We start from the raw sequence: 12,313 nt of genomic DNA on the forward strand, positions 1-12,313 counted from the left end.
ACCAACTTGATGCTTGAAACCGTGCTGCAAATGTCAGCCCATCATTGTCAGACATAAATGTATTGACATTAAATTAGTAGGTTATTACTTTATTATTACCATGATATTGTACAATTAAACCACTATTACTTTTCTTTCACAAATGCAGGCACGGATCCATCCAAAATATCTGTAAGAACTCTACCAGCTAAGCTATGGTTCCCCCTAGTCAGATGTGTCACCCATGATGATGTTGAGTTGGCGCACCTGCATACAGTATGCTGTAAAGATGTTACTGTGAATTTGACAGAAGCTTACAGTCAGCTCGGTGGCAAGTAAAATTCTCTATTTCACATTACAGTACACCGACTGTAATATAAATATGGTATCAATACAAGTACTGTGTAATGACACAGTAAAATACCGGAAAATTGTGTATATGCTCCTAAAAACCAGTGAGATGGGAGAGGCGGGACTTGCAGCACATCAAGCATCACAAATTGAACCAAATTATATTTTAGTGCATGTTAGAGGATAAGCATTGGCCTACATGGTTATATTATTTGTGCATGTCATATCGAAAGTTGTTATAAGTCTGTAGTTACTAAAATGATTGAATAGCATTACTTGCAAATGTAAATGTTTAACTGATTCTACTGCACATGACTTCCAAATGAAAATGAATGTGTTAATAATCGATTTAATGCACGCGACAAATTTAGGGAGTTCTTTGCGCTGTTTCTACTGCTCTCCGGTATCCACTTCTATTCTGGTCCACCTTAAAAGTGCTCCGACTGTCCGTGTATGATTTCCTGACAACGCCCCATGCCAAAAACGATAGGCCAATTTTACCTGCTGTAAAAGAGCAGCTCCGAAGCTGTTCAAAAGTTGGGTTGGACTACGGCAAAATCTACCCCTTTAGAATAAGTATTTTATTGTTTGTTTGGGGGTCTGGAGAGACTGGACTTCTCACGGAAAAAGAACAGGATCACGCACATATTAGGCTATTCATTCAGGAGAATTTTCCTAAAGTTGCTTAATCCCCCAAACACTTCTGGATTTTCACCGCGCATCTAACACGGTCGACTTTGACCGCCTGGGTCTGTCTACGTCGCGTTGCAGGAGATCTGCGTTACAAAGAGACCTCTCTATTTTTTAAATGTTTTTTACATTTATTTTACCTTTATTTAACTAGGCAAGTCAGTTAAGAACAAATTATCTTTGAAGAGATTCACTTATGTCTGGATATTAACTTCCCTTGTTATTTGAGAACTGTCTGTGAGGAAGACAGTGAATGTTATTTCGTTGGTGTTTTTGAACATTTTATAGCCGATTTACAGCAGAAGCGTCACCATGTTGAGTAACGCTGGAGTCTATGCTGTCAAAAAGCGGAAGAAGCCCGTTCAGAAAACGTAAGGATGTCATTTAAACCTGTTTGACCAGACAATAAATGTTTTGGGAAGTTCGATTTAGGTCTAGCATGAGCAAGATAGTCTACAGAATCGTGCATGATTCTAACATTTGCAACATGTCTTTTCCCGACCATATACACCAAATATATTGACATTTTATAATGCAATTTCTCACGAATATGCTAATGCAAATACAATGTGTGCATTGCATACATTATAATGTCAAGTGAGTTATTTAACTCTCGTTCGATGTAATTTCAGTAACAGCCAATTCAATGGCGTATTCAATAGCCAGGTGAGATATAATTAATATGTCTAAGCTGGCTATTGGCTATTGGCTATTTATCCATGCAGCTAAATATAATCATTTACTTCGTGCTGTTGGATTATTTTCTTCATAAATGGTTATTAGTGTTGGTCTATTGCTAATTTCCTACTCTTTCTTCTGGGGTAACTGGCTTTCTTTCTACACAGACAGTGGATAAAGTCTCACGTTTACGCACGCAAAGCTTGTAATAGTGCATGTGTGTTGTGTTGATGTGTTGCTGTAAATGTATGCCTGACCAGAAGTTCTTGTGCCTCCATTTAGTTTTCACCGGGTCACCTTAAGAATCTCTCATCGTGTATAGTTTTGGTCTGGCATGGAAATAGTACTCTTGCATTAATCACAATCAAGTTTGAGAGTCGGCTGCGCTCTCACGCGATGCTTAAAGGAGGGCGGGGTGCGCGGGATGATCGCTGGCCTGAAGTATGTTATTGTAATCTGATATACGGTTTCGTCTCATTATGCGAAAACACTTCTGCGTCTTTTCTACTTTTTTCGTTTAAGCATATTTTTTTGACACGCATTGTTATTACACAACCCAGTTACAAAAGACACGTATGTTTTATAATGCTGTTTTTCGCGACTAAGTAAGATTTACTAATAGCTTGGCTGGAAAAAAACAACTTTTCCTTCATGGAAAACTTAAGCGGTGCAATATGTTTGTACTTTTCCACCGTTTCCACTTTATTTTAATGATTGCAATAAAGTATTGAGAATGTTTCACGTGCATGAATAATTATTAACACCTAGATACCTTTGCTTACTATAATATATCCTAAAAATAAAATGTTAAAACGTTGATTTAACCAGGTTATTATTAGTTCATTACCATCTTCATGCTGTTATTTTCATGCATTCTAAATGCATTTTCTTTAGGCATGAAATGTTGGATTTGTCAAAACAACCAGACAAAATTGATGGAATGTGTTACAGCTATATGTGCATGTGTGCTTGTGGGCATGTGTCTGTTGGACGTCTATGTTCTCCATGCTAGTGAAATCATATACAGTTTTTTCAAATAGACCTTTCCCAGTATAAATCCCACATCAAAAATAAGTAACTTTAGGCCTGTGCCTGTGCAGACGTTTGTCTCTGTCTTTGTGAAGATGTGGGGCTGTTCAGAGAGGCCTAAGGTTTCCTGGACAGCCATCTGGGTTTTGCAGCACAAAGGCACCATGAGACTGACTGTAAAAAAAAAACTGTGGTCACTGCATAGTAGCATTCCAAAATGGTTCTGTCCATCTGAATCTCTCATTTCTTTGTCAATTTTTCTCTCTTGCCTTTGCTCATAGGCCTACGGCATTGCTTTCATACGTTTCTGCCCTTGTGTTTTCAGTAAGTTAAAGCATTCTACAAGTGGTTATATGCCTAATCATGTTAGACCAAATATGTGCATTACATATGCCTAATCATGTTAGACCAAATATGTGCATTACAGTAAAGATATCCAATATTATATTTTTAGTAACTGTAACTATTCTTTCAATATAAATGACAGATATTTCTGTTAGGCCTCTAAATGTACAATTGAAAAGTACATGGAAAACTTACACATTAGTACTATTGTAATTGCATAGTTAAGTTGCCTACCTGATGTAAAGTGTTTAACATATACAGTATATCTGAGACATTTCTACATCAGGTTGTGATTACTCCCAGAGCCCACTGTGTGACAATATGACTTAATTATTTCCTTAAGGTCATTAAAGTCTTTGTGGGAAATATTGTGTTGAAGGTGTGTGTTGTGTGTTTGCATGGTAGCTTAAGTAACATGTGTTTGTTTGTATCTGTTTGTGAGTGTGAGAGAGTTACGGATGATTAAGATGAAATGTATTATTGAATGTTCAATTTTGTGGCAGAACACACTGTTCATAAGTAGATTTCCAATGATTTGTATGGTGTTACAGTTGTTAATCTGTTTCAGAACACGACAAAAAGCTTATTATGAGAGTGCTTACCATGTTCTGCTGGTGTCAACATTATTGTTGGCCAACAGCGAGGTAGGGGGATTAGTATGTCTCTACTAGCTAACAATGGGGGAAAGGTAGGTGTGTGTGTGTGTGTACACACAGTCTAGCTGATAGAGGTGAGGCAGAAAGCCAAAACAAATCTTATGCACAACAGCATAGTGGCTTATTGTTCTATGGTTGTCTCATATCTACAAGGAGGCCTCCACAACAGCCTCAACTGTATACATCAAGTCCCTGTTCTCAGCTGAACTTAGGCCACAACAGAAATTCACTAGGACCAGTTCGTTCTAACTGCAGCCTACATGTCAGACCAAAGACATATTTTAACAAACGTTTAGATTAATAATGTACCTGAGCGTGCTACTGTTGTTTATGTGGAGAAAAACCGCCACTCTACTTTCATCCTTAAATAATGCTTAATAACGCTACACTGTCTCTTTTATGCTGCCCCGCCTGATCTGGGGAATGGGTTTTAGTTTGAGACAAGAGACAGTTTCTTTGAACAGAGTAACAAGGATGGTAATACCATCGTGATACCAGCCTTCATAGCCAGGCTTTCTTCTTCGTATAGGCAGCAGCCCTCAGTCTTTCTAGTGGCAGGGATCAGCTGATCAGACTGCAGCTCCCTGGGGGTTCGTGGAGAGGGGGACTCACTCAGTTTCCTTGCCAGGAGAGATGCCCTCCTGGCTGGCTACAGGACAACTTGAAGTGGGGTGTCCATACGTTACGGTGGTGTGGAGCCATAGAGGATGAAACAGATCGATCCATTTTCATCCGCAACTAACAGAGCTTAGGTGGAAGGAATGTTCAGAGCACCTCAGGAACAGATAAATGGAAGGAAGATGTCGGCGAGTGGATATTGTGAAATAAAGTAGCTCTCTGTGTGTGTAGCCTTTCCTTCAGTGTTTCTGTAGTGTAGTAAGCTGTCCTTCATTACAGTGTTTCAGTGCTGTTTATGCTAAATGTCATGTGCTGTTTGAGTGAATGTCCACTCCAGTCCACCATGTGGCTGAATAAGTCCATGGTTTCAAAGTTGTTAGATCTGATTGCATGATTGTAGTTGTGGGTGCATCCTACACATTTTTGGATGTATTCTCAGCCTGTTCAAAATTCTTTCATGATCCCCAAGCCACCCACTTTGAGCAGACAAAAGCATGCCGATTGCATTACAACGTACTCTGTGCAACGTGAATCCCTTTGAATCAGAGTGAAGGGTCTTTGGGTTCAGCCATGTTTTTTTGCACTTTAAATAGACTATCCATGAGAGAGGAAGAGAGAGAGATGAGGTAAACCTAGTTTGCTCGAACTCTAACAATGACTGCCCTGATGTCTGGAGTCCCATGATGCACTGCAACCGAAGGTGGAAAAAATGGGTCTGAATACTGGCATTTGTCTCCGCAGGCGTTTTTGAAAAGTGAGGTCAGTCTTGCTCTATTTCTGGTTAGGTATTGCTTGGGTCTATGGCCGGGAATTGAATTATGGCTGTATTCCCTGCAGGAAATTCAATAGGGAAGAGGGGGAAAAAACTATACCTATGATCATCAGCAGTTTCTGTAATGGGAAAGTCACACAAAGTATGGGAGAAACAGCTCTGTGAGGAAGGTGGAACCCTTGAATTTGGGAGAAGGGGAGATGTGTGGTTGTTGAACCTGACCAGCAGCTGTTATCTCCTGCTGTTCACTAGCCTACACTAGTTTGGGTTGGGTCTTGTGTTGAGTTGGACTGTTGTATTGAAATGGATTAAAACCTTATATAGTCCACTTATCATGGTTTTTCTCCAGTTGGTGTGAATATGCTTTTTGTCCCCTGAGGATTCATTGTCTTACTGTTACAGTATGTGTTACAGGCACTGTTTGAACAAAGCCCTTGAGATAAATAGCAGCTGCCACTCCTCCAACCCTTAACCCACATTTGAAAACGTTTAATGGTGTACTGAAGTCGTGCACTTTTGCTCCAGCAGGTGTGAGGGGTGTTGTAGCCTTCTGACTCCCATGGTTTGGGTTTAGGGTATGTGTCATCTCCCTCCCTCTCTTCCAGTCCCAGCATGCTTGGCTTGAGCCTGAGCATGTGTGTCTGATTTGCAATTAATGACATGTGTGGTGGTCAACAATGGTGGTCCCAAGACTTCATCACACAGTTGCTCCTGAAGTGAAATAGAACATGAGCTCAACAAAACAAACAAAGACCATGAGTAGCCTCTGATGTGGCCAAAAATACTTGGTTTTGACACAGTGGAAAAAAATCAAATTTAAGTCCTCAAGGTTGCATTGGAATTATTAAATAGATGTGAACGTTTGTAGACATTAATAACTCTCCATCTTTGTTAATTGTAATTTTTCCACTATTCCACTACAGACTTTTTTTTGCATTGCAGGACGTTTAATATTCGATAAACTGTAGAGAGGAGTGATATTTGTATAGTACATGCCAGCAGCTGCACTGAAGGGTGTTCAACGCTTTTCTACTTAAAGCAGGCCATCCCTCTGGCCTCAGGCGCTGCGATTGTCTCGTCGGACTCCTATCGCAGTAGGCTAATGATGCATGATGACTCCCATTATAAAACAGTGTGCTTCACTATGTTTATTAGTCACGTTTATGAGTTGCATCGTCTTTCCTGCTTTCGGGCAAGAGTGGCGTACCACATTGCTCAGTGGGTTTCAATACTGTATGCGGCGCACCACTATTGCTCACTGGGTTTCGATACTGTTCATGTTTTTATTAGTGTGTCATACACCAGTGATGGGAAGTTTGGCTGTTTTTACCGACTTTTCAACTTATTCAGTAAAAAAAAACATGAATTTGTTCATTTGATTCAGTAATGCCTAGAGCACGCAGGACCCACTACCGGCGAACGATGGACTAAAAACGTGAAAGAATCATGATTCTACAAGCCTCTACTTCGCCACGGGGGGCTTATTGGAGCTGTCATCTGTGACTGAGAATTCTGAAAGTGTGCTTCAAACTATGTACATTTGTGATTGCTAGGCATACAGATAAGATTATTTCTTGATACCTTTGAAACAAGTTCTAATTGCGGCCGCAAATGGACAATATTGTGAACGAGTCTTGACGCAATGCCATTGATTGGCTGTGCGAGGGAGATTAGCACAACAAACTCCAGAAGCCCCCCAAATGATTAGTTCGTTCACAAATTCGAGTGTTGAGCAGAGGCAGCCTGTGTATGTTTCGGTAGAAAGCTGTGTCCATCAATAACAAACAATTATCAATTAATTGCATTCGTTTTTGCACCATGTAATCAGTTATGAGTTCTATACATGCCCTTTCCTTCTCTATGCGGTCTGCAGCATGAACTATTTTCTGTGTGCACGTGGTAGACAGTTGTTGGTAGGAGCCGCTGAGCTGGGGGAGCTCGTTTTAATCCTGCTGTTTCACTCATTACGGCCAGCAGCAGGTCACATGATCAACTAAAATGAAAGAGTCGCTTGCAAAAAGAAATTGAAGTTGTTCAAAAAATAACAAATTGTTTACGAACTGTACCTCCCTATCGTACCCCAAACTCAGAAAATGCTATGCCCTGGCAGGGCCTGCAGGCAAGGATGACTGAAGTGAGTCGGTCTTGGTTCATTTAGATTTTAAAGTTCCTGTTCCCCTCTGCTTATGAAAGTGTTACGAAATGTTCCCTTTGTTAAATGATTCATGCTTCTTATTTCATCACAGGAAGCTGTTTTAGTGGATGTTACTCATGCCAAGCATTTAAAGCTTATGACATTTAGCTATAATAACATGTGCCATTGACATATATTAGGTAAGCTAAAGTCTAAAGTATGATGTGCACACTGGCCATTATGAAGTACAGTGCATTTTACAACCAACTAACCACAACGATAATGTCTCTTTTCCCCTCAGCAAGAAAACCTCTGCTCCAGAAGTGGTCAAGTCGAACCCTTCCAAACGCCACCGGGATCGGCTGAACGGGGAGCTGGACAGGCTGACGGGCCTTCTACCATTCCCTGAGGATGTGTGCTCTCGCCTGGACAAACTCTCCGTGCTCCGCCTCAGCGTTGGGTACCTGAAGGTCAAGAGCTTCTTCAAAGGTGAGTGTCAGCTCAAGTGCCAGTCAAGTACCAAATTAATCAAACAAACATTGCTTGACTTGGGCCGGAGCTGTCCGGAATGCCATACCGGCACTTCACATTTTTGGGGAACCGTGTACCAACTCCTCTATAGAAGCAAAGTAGCCTATCGCTGGCCCAGATTCACACACCGAGGCAAAAAAGGTTGACCAAAGCAGAATGAAGGCAGGATCTTCATTGAATAGCAATGGAGAGTAGGCATTAATTTCCTGATTCCGCTTTGTTCAAGTTTATTTTCAGCTAGTCTGTGAATCTGTGAGTGACAGTAGGCTGTTTGAGATTGAACCAGATTGAAAATGTGCCAGCCTGAATGACATGAGACGCTGTACCAAGTTGTCAAGTTATGGTTTTTAAGGTCATCAAAGGTCATGGAAATTAGTTGAATAATTGTTGTTCATGTAAGTCATGAAGGCACACTTTTAAATATGATCAATCAATAAAAATACAAATTTAAAACAACATATCAGCCATTATAGGAATGATCCTTCAGTACATGTCTGTGGTTCTGCATGTGTACCAGTGCGAGTAGGCCATTGCGCAAGGAGAGAGAGCGCAACATTTCAAATCAAATTACATTTTATTTGTCACATACACATGTTTATAGCAGATGATATTGCGGGTGTAGCGTAATGCTTGTATTTATTTAAGATCGACAGCAGCAGGTATAAAATAACGACAGACTAACTTGATCACCAATTCAAAACATAGCTTGTAGCAGTTATGTCACTAGTTAACTATAGCTAACTAAGCATTCAGTTTGTTGTTGCCTTTCCACTGGCACGGTAGAGCCTAAATAAATCTGTACCATTGGAAAGCTGGGATTCCCCTCTATTAAACAGTAGCCATGTAAGTGAATTGACAAATAACTTGCTGTGCATAGATCTCCCCCGAAACATGAATATTTGAGCTTTATATATTAACATGCCGAGTTAGATATTGTGCTTGAAGTAGTCTACCTTGTCCATTTGATCTGTGATTTATTGAATGAGGGAATCATTTTACAAAGACAAAGGTTTTTGGTTGTAATGTTGAAAAAACCAAGGCTGCACACCCAGGAACTCTCCATATGGAGGGTTGACCAGATGTTGACAACATGTGACTAACAGCGCAGTTCCACAGTTGAAGTTGGAAGTTTACATACACCTTAGCCAAATACATTTAAACTCAGTTTTTCACAATTCCTGATATTTTATCCTCGTAAGCATTCCCTGTCTGAGGTCAGTTAGGATCACTACTTTGTTTTAAGAATGTGAAATGTCAAAATAATAGTAGAGAGAATGATTTATTTCAGATTTTATTTCTTTCATCACATACCCAGTGGGTCAGAAGTTTACATACACTCAATTAGTATTTGGTAGCATTGCCTTTAAATTGTTTAACTTGGGTCAAGCATTTCGGGTAGCCTTCCACAAGCTTCCCACAATAAGTTGGGTGAATTTTTGCCCATTCCTCCTGACATAGCTGGTGTAACTGAGTCAGGTTTGTAGGCCTCCTTGCTTGAACACACTTTTTCAGTTCTGCCCACACATTTTCTGTAGGATTGAGGTCAGGGCTTTGTGGTGGCCACTTCAATACCTTGACTTTGTTGTCCTTAAGCCATTTTGCCACAACTTTGGAAGAATGCTTGGGGTCATTGTCCATTTGGAAGACCCATTTGTGACCAAGTTTTAACTTCCTGACATGTCTTGAGATGTTGCTTCAATATATCCACATAATTTTCTTCCCTCATGATGCCATCTATTTTGTGAAGTGCATCCGTCCCTCCTGCAGCAGAGCACCCCCACAACATGATTCTGCCACCCCCGTGCTTCACGGTTGGGATGGTGCTCTTCGGCTTGCAAGCCTCCCCCTTTTTCCTCCAAACATAACGATGGTCATTATGGCCAAACAGTTCTATTTTTGTTTCCTCAGACCAGAGGACATTTCTCCAAAAAGTACGGTCTTTGTCCCCATGTGCAGTTGCAAACCGTAGTCTGGCTTTTTTTATGGCGGTTTTGGAGCAGTGGCTTCTTTCTTGCTGAGTGGCCTTTCAGATGATGTCGATATAGGGCTCGATTTACTGTGGATATAGATACTTTTGTACCTGTTTCCTCCAGCATCTCCACAAGGTTCTTTGCTGTTATTCTGGGATTGATTTGCACATTTCGCACCGAAGTACCTTCATCTCTAGGAAATAGAACGTGTCCCCTTGCTGAGCGGTATGACGGCTGCATGGTGCCATGGTGTTTATACTTGCGTACTATTGTTTGTACAGATGAACATGGTACCTTCAGGCGTTTGGACATTTCTCACAAGGATGAACCAGACTTGTGGAGGTCTACAATTTATTTTCTGAGGTCATGGTTGATTTCTTTTGATTTTCTCTTGATTTTAAGCAAAGAGACACTGAGTTTGAAGGTAGGCCTTGAAGTACATCCACAGGTACACCTCCAATTGACTCAAATGATGTCAATTAGCCTATCAGAAGCTTCTAAAGCCATGATATCATTTTTAGGTATTTTCCAAGCGGTTAAAAGGCACAGTCTACTTAGTGTATGTAAACTTCTGACCTACTGGAATTGTGATACAGTGAATTATAAGTTAAATAATCTGTCTGTAAACAAATGTTGGAAAAATTACTTGTGTCATGCACACATGTCCTAACTGACTTGCCAAAACTATAGTTTGTTAACACGAAATGTGTGGAGTGATTGAAAAACAAGTTTTAATGACTCCAACCTAAGTGTATGTAAACTTCTGACTTCAACTGTATGTGGGGGGCTAAGTGCCTTGATCAAGGGCACAACAGCAGGAGGTGGTAGGTCTACATGGGATCAGACACAGCAGCTTTGTAGGTTCCAATAAGACTTACTTTTTCATGTAGGTTATAATCATAGTCATGAAATTGTGTTAAGTCATGGAGAAGTCATGGAAAATATGTAAACTGTTTACAGTGAATAATCAGAGATCTCTATAGCATAATGCAACGTGTGAATTTCAGTTAACATAATCTAATGGTCTCACTTGGAAAAAGACAGCTCCTGCATTTCTTCCATCCCAAGTCATGCACTGTAAACAGACAATTAAGAACTTATACGTCATTAAAGATCAGTGCAGTCTCCGTATTACAAAGTAGTTAAGGACTTAGTGAATGAATGGTGTTGTGTACATTCTGTCAGTGTGAAAATAACCCAAGGAGGTAACAAAGATGCCGTAAGAAACCCAAGACTCTTGTGGAGGAAAAGCTAGAGGAAAAGTTGTGTGGTTGGCTGCAGAGCATCAGCTGACCCAGGACATAACAACATGACAACAATTGAACTATAATCTCCAACGCAGCATACACAGCAGTACTAGGCCTTCCTTTGGCTCCCAGAATCACAACAATCCTACTATGGCACGATAGGCCCTGATTCCAGCTAATTTCCCTGAACAAGGGCCATTTGTAAACACATCTGAAAGCGCTATCTTGTGTTTCCTTGTTCCGTGACTATTTTTATGTACTGTTGAAAGTCTGCACTCCCCTAGTGGGTTGGCAGCAGGACAGCCACAGAGCGCGGACATGAATAAATCAAGATGTTGTTGCATCTGTAGAAATGTGCCCAGGCCTGCCCCTGTCACTCTGTTTGTCTAACCTGGGTCACCTAAATATTTGAAGCCTTTGGGGCCATTTTTACTTTCGACGCAGACACAACAAACGTGTCGCCGGTAATGTCCTTGGTAGACAACATAACGGGATGTTTTTGTTATCATGCTGTATAGTTTCAATACCATACATCAGTGAATCTCTCTGTTACGTCATTGCTATGATAGGGAACGTGGCTATAAAAATACTTACATAAACAGGCAATGGCTAACGTAATTCCTGAGACGAAGAAAAAAGAAAACGACATAAGTTATAGCTCAATACTCCAATCAGCATCTGTCTTGAGCCAGTACTGTATCTCGGAAAAGGAACCATGTCATTGTGGTCCATCTCTCGAACTCTCTTTCTTGGAATTTCAGATCATCAAATCTTTAACTCTTTTTTACCTTGTGTTGTTGTGGTGATGATAATCGGAAGGAAAGAGTCCTGAAACAGACAGGTATGTTTCACTGCTCTCGGCACATTGGCGAGAGTAAGCTACTGAAGAGTGCATGGCATGCTAGGAATCTGATAGAAGGGAAAGAGCACATCCTCAACAGTCGTTACGTTACACCCCCCCCCCCCCCCCAGAGGAATCACATCCCCAAATCACACAGCATATTATAATATAAAAAATGTAATGGATACTACTTCAAACATCACAGGCTGCCACTTAATCGTATCGATAAATTGAGTGTTGAGCACAGCAGAGGTGGAATTTACATAAGTGTTGGCCACTGGCCCATATTACTTAACAATGATTGACTGGGATCGGGACAGTCACATACCAAATGTTTGGTTCTATATCATGCAGATCAATGTCCAGTGACTCATAAGATGCCTAATCATTCAAAAACCAACTCCAACAATCTTAACATGGCAGCCATTGAGGGTTAACAGACATCAAAGCCGGAGCGTTGGCAGAGGAATTG

General features: G+C 40.7%; 1 protein-coding gene across 1 annotated transcript in view; it reads left to right on the top strand.

Annotated features, from left to right (window-relative positions):
* Positions 1-810: 810 nt before the first annotated feature.
* Positions 811-12,313, top strand: part of LOC135519414 (aryl hydrocarbon receptor-like) — a 46,706-nt gene continuing 35,203 nt past the window's right edge. The window contains exons 1-2 of the mRNA XM_064944627.1: positions 811-1,391; positions 7,554-7,741. Coding sequence (XP_064800699.1) covers positions 1,333-1,391; positions 7,554-7,741 — 247 coding nt within the window. The 5' untranslated portion in view covers positions 811-1,332. The remainder of the gene's footprint in view (positions 1,392-7,553; positions 7,742-12,313) is intronic.

This window comes from Oncorhynchus masou, chromosome 29 (assembly GCF_036934945.1).
Source record: "Oncorhynchus masou masou isolate Uvic2021 chromosome 29, UVic_Omas_1.1, whole genome shotgun sequence".
In the NCBI taxonomy this organism is placed as follows: Eukaryota; Metazoa; Chordata; class Actinopteri; order Salmoniformes; family Salmonidae; genus Oncorhynchus; species Oncorhynchus masou.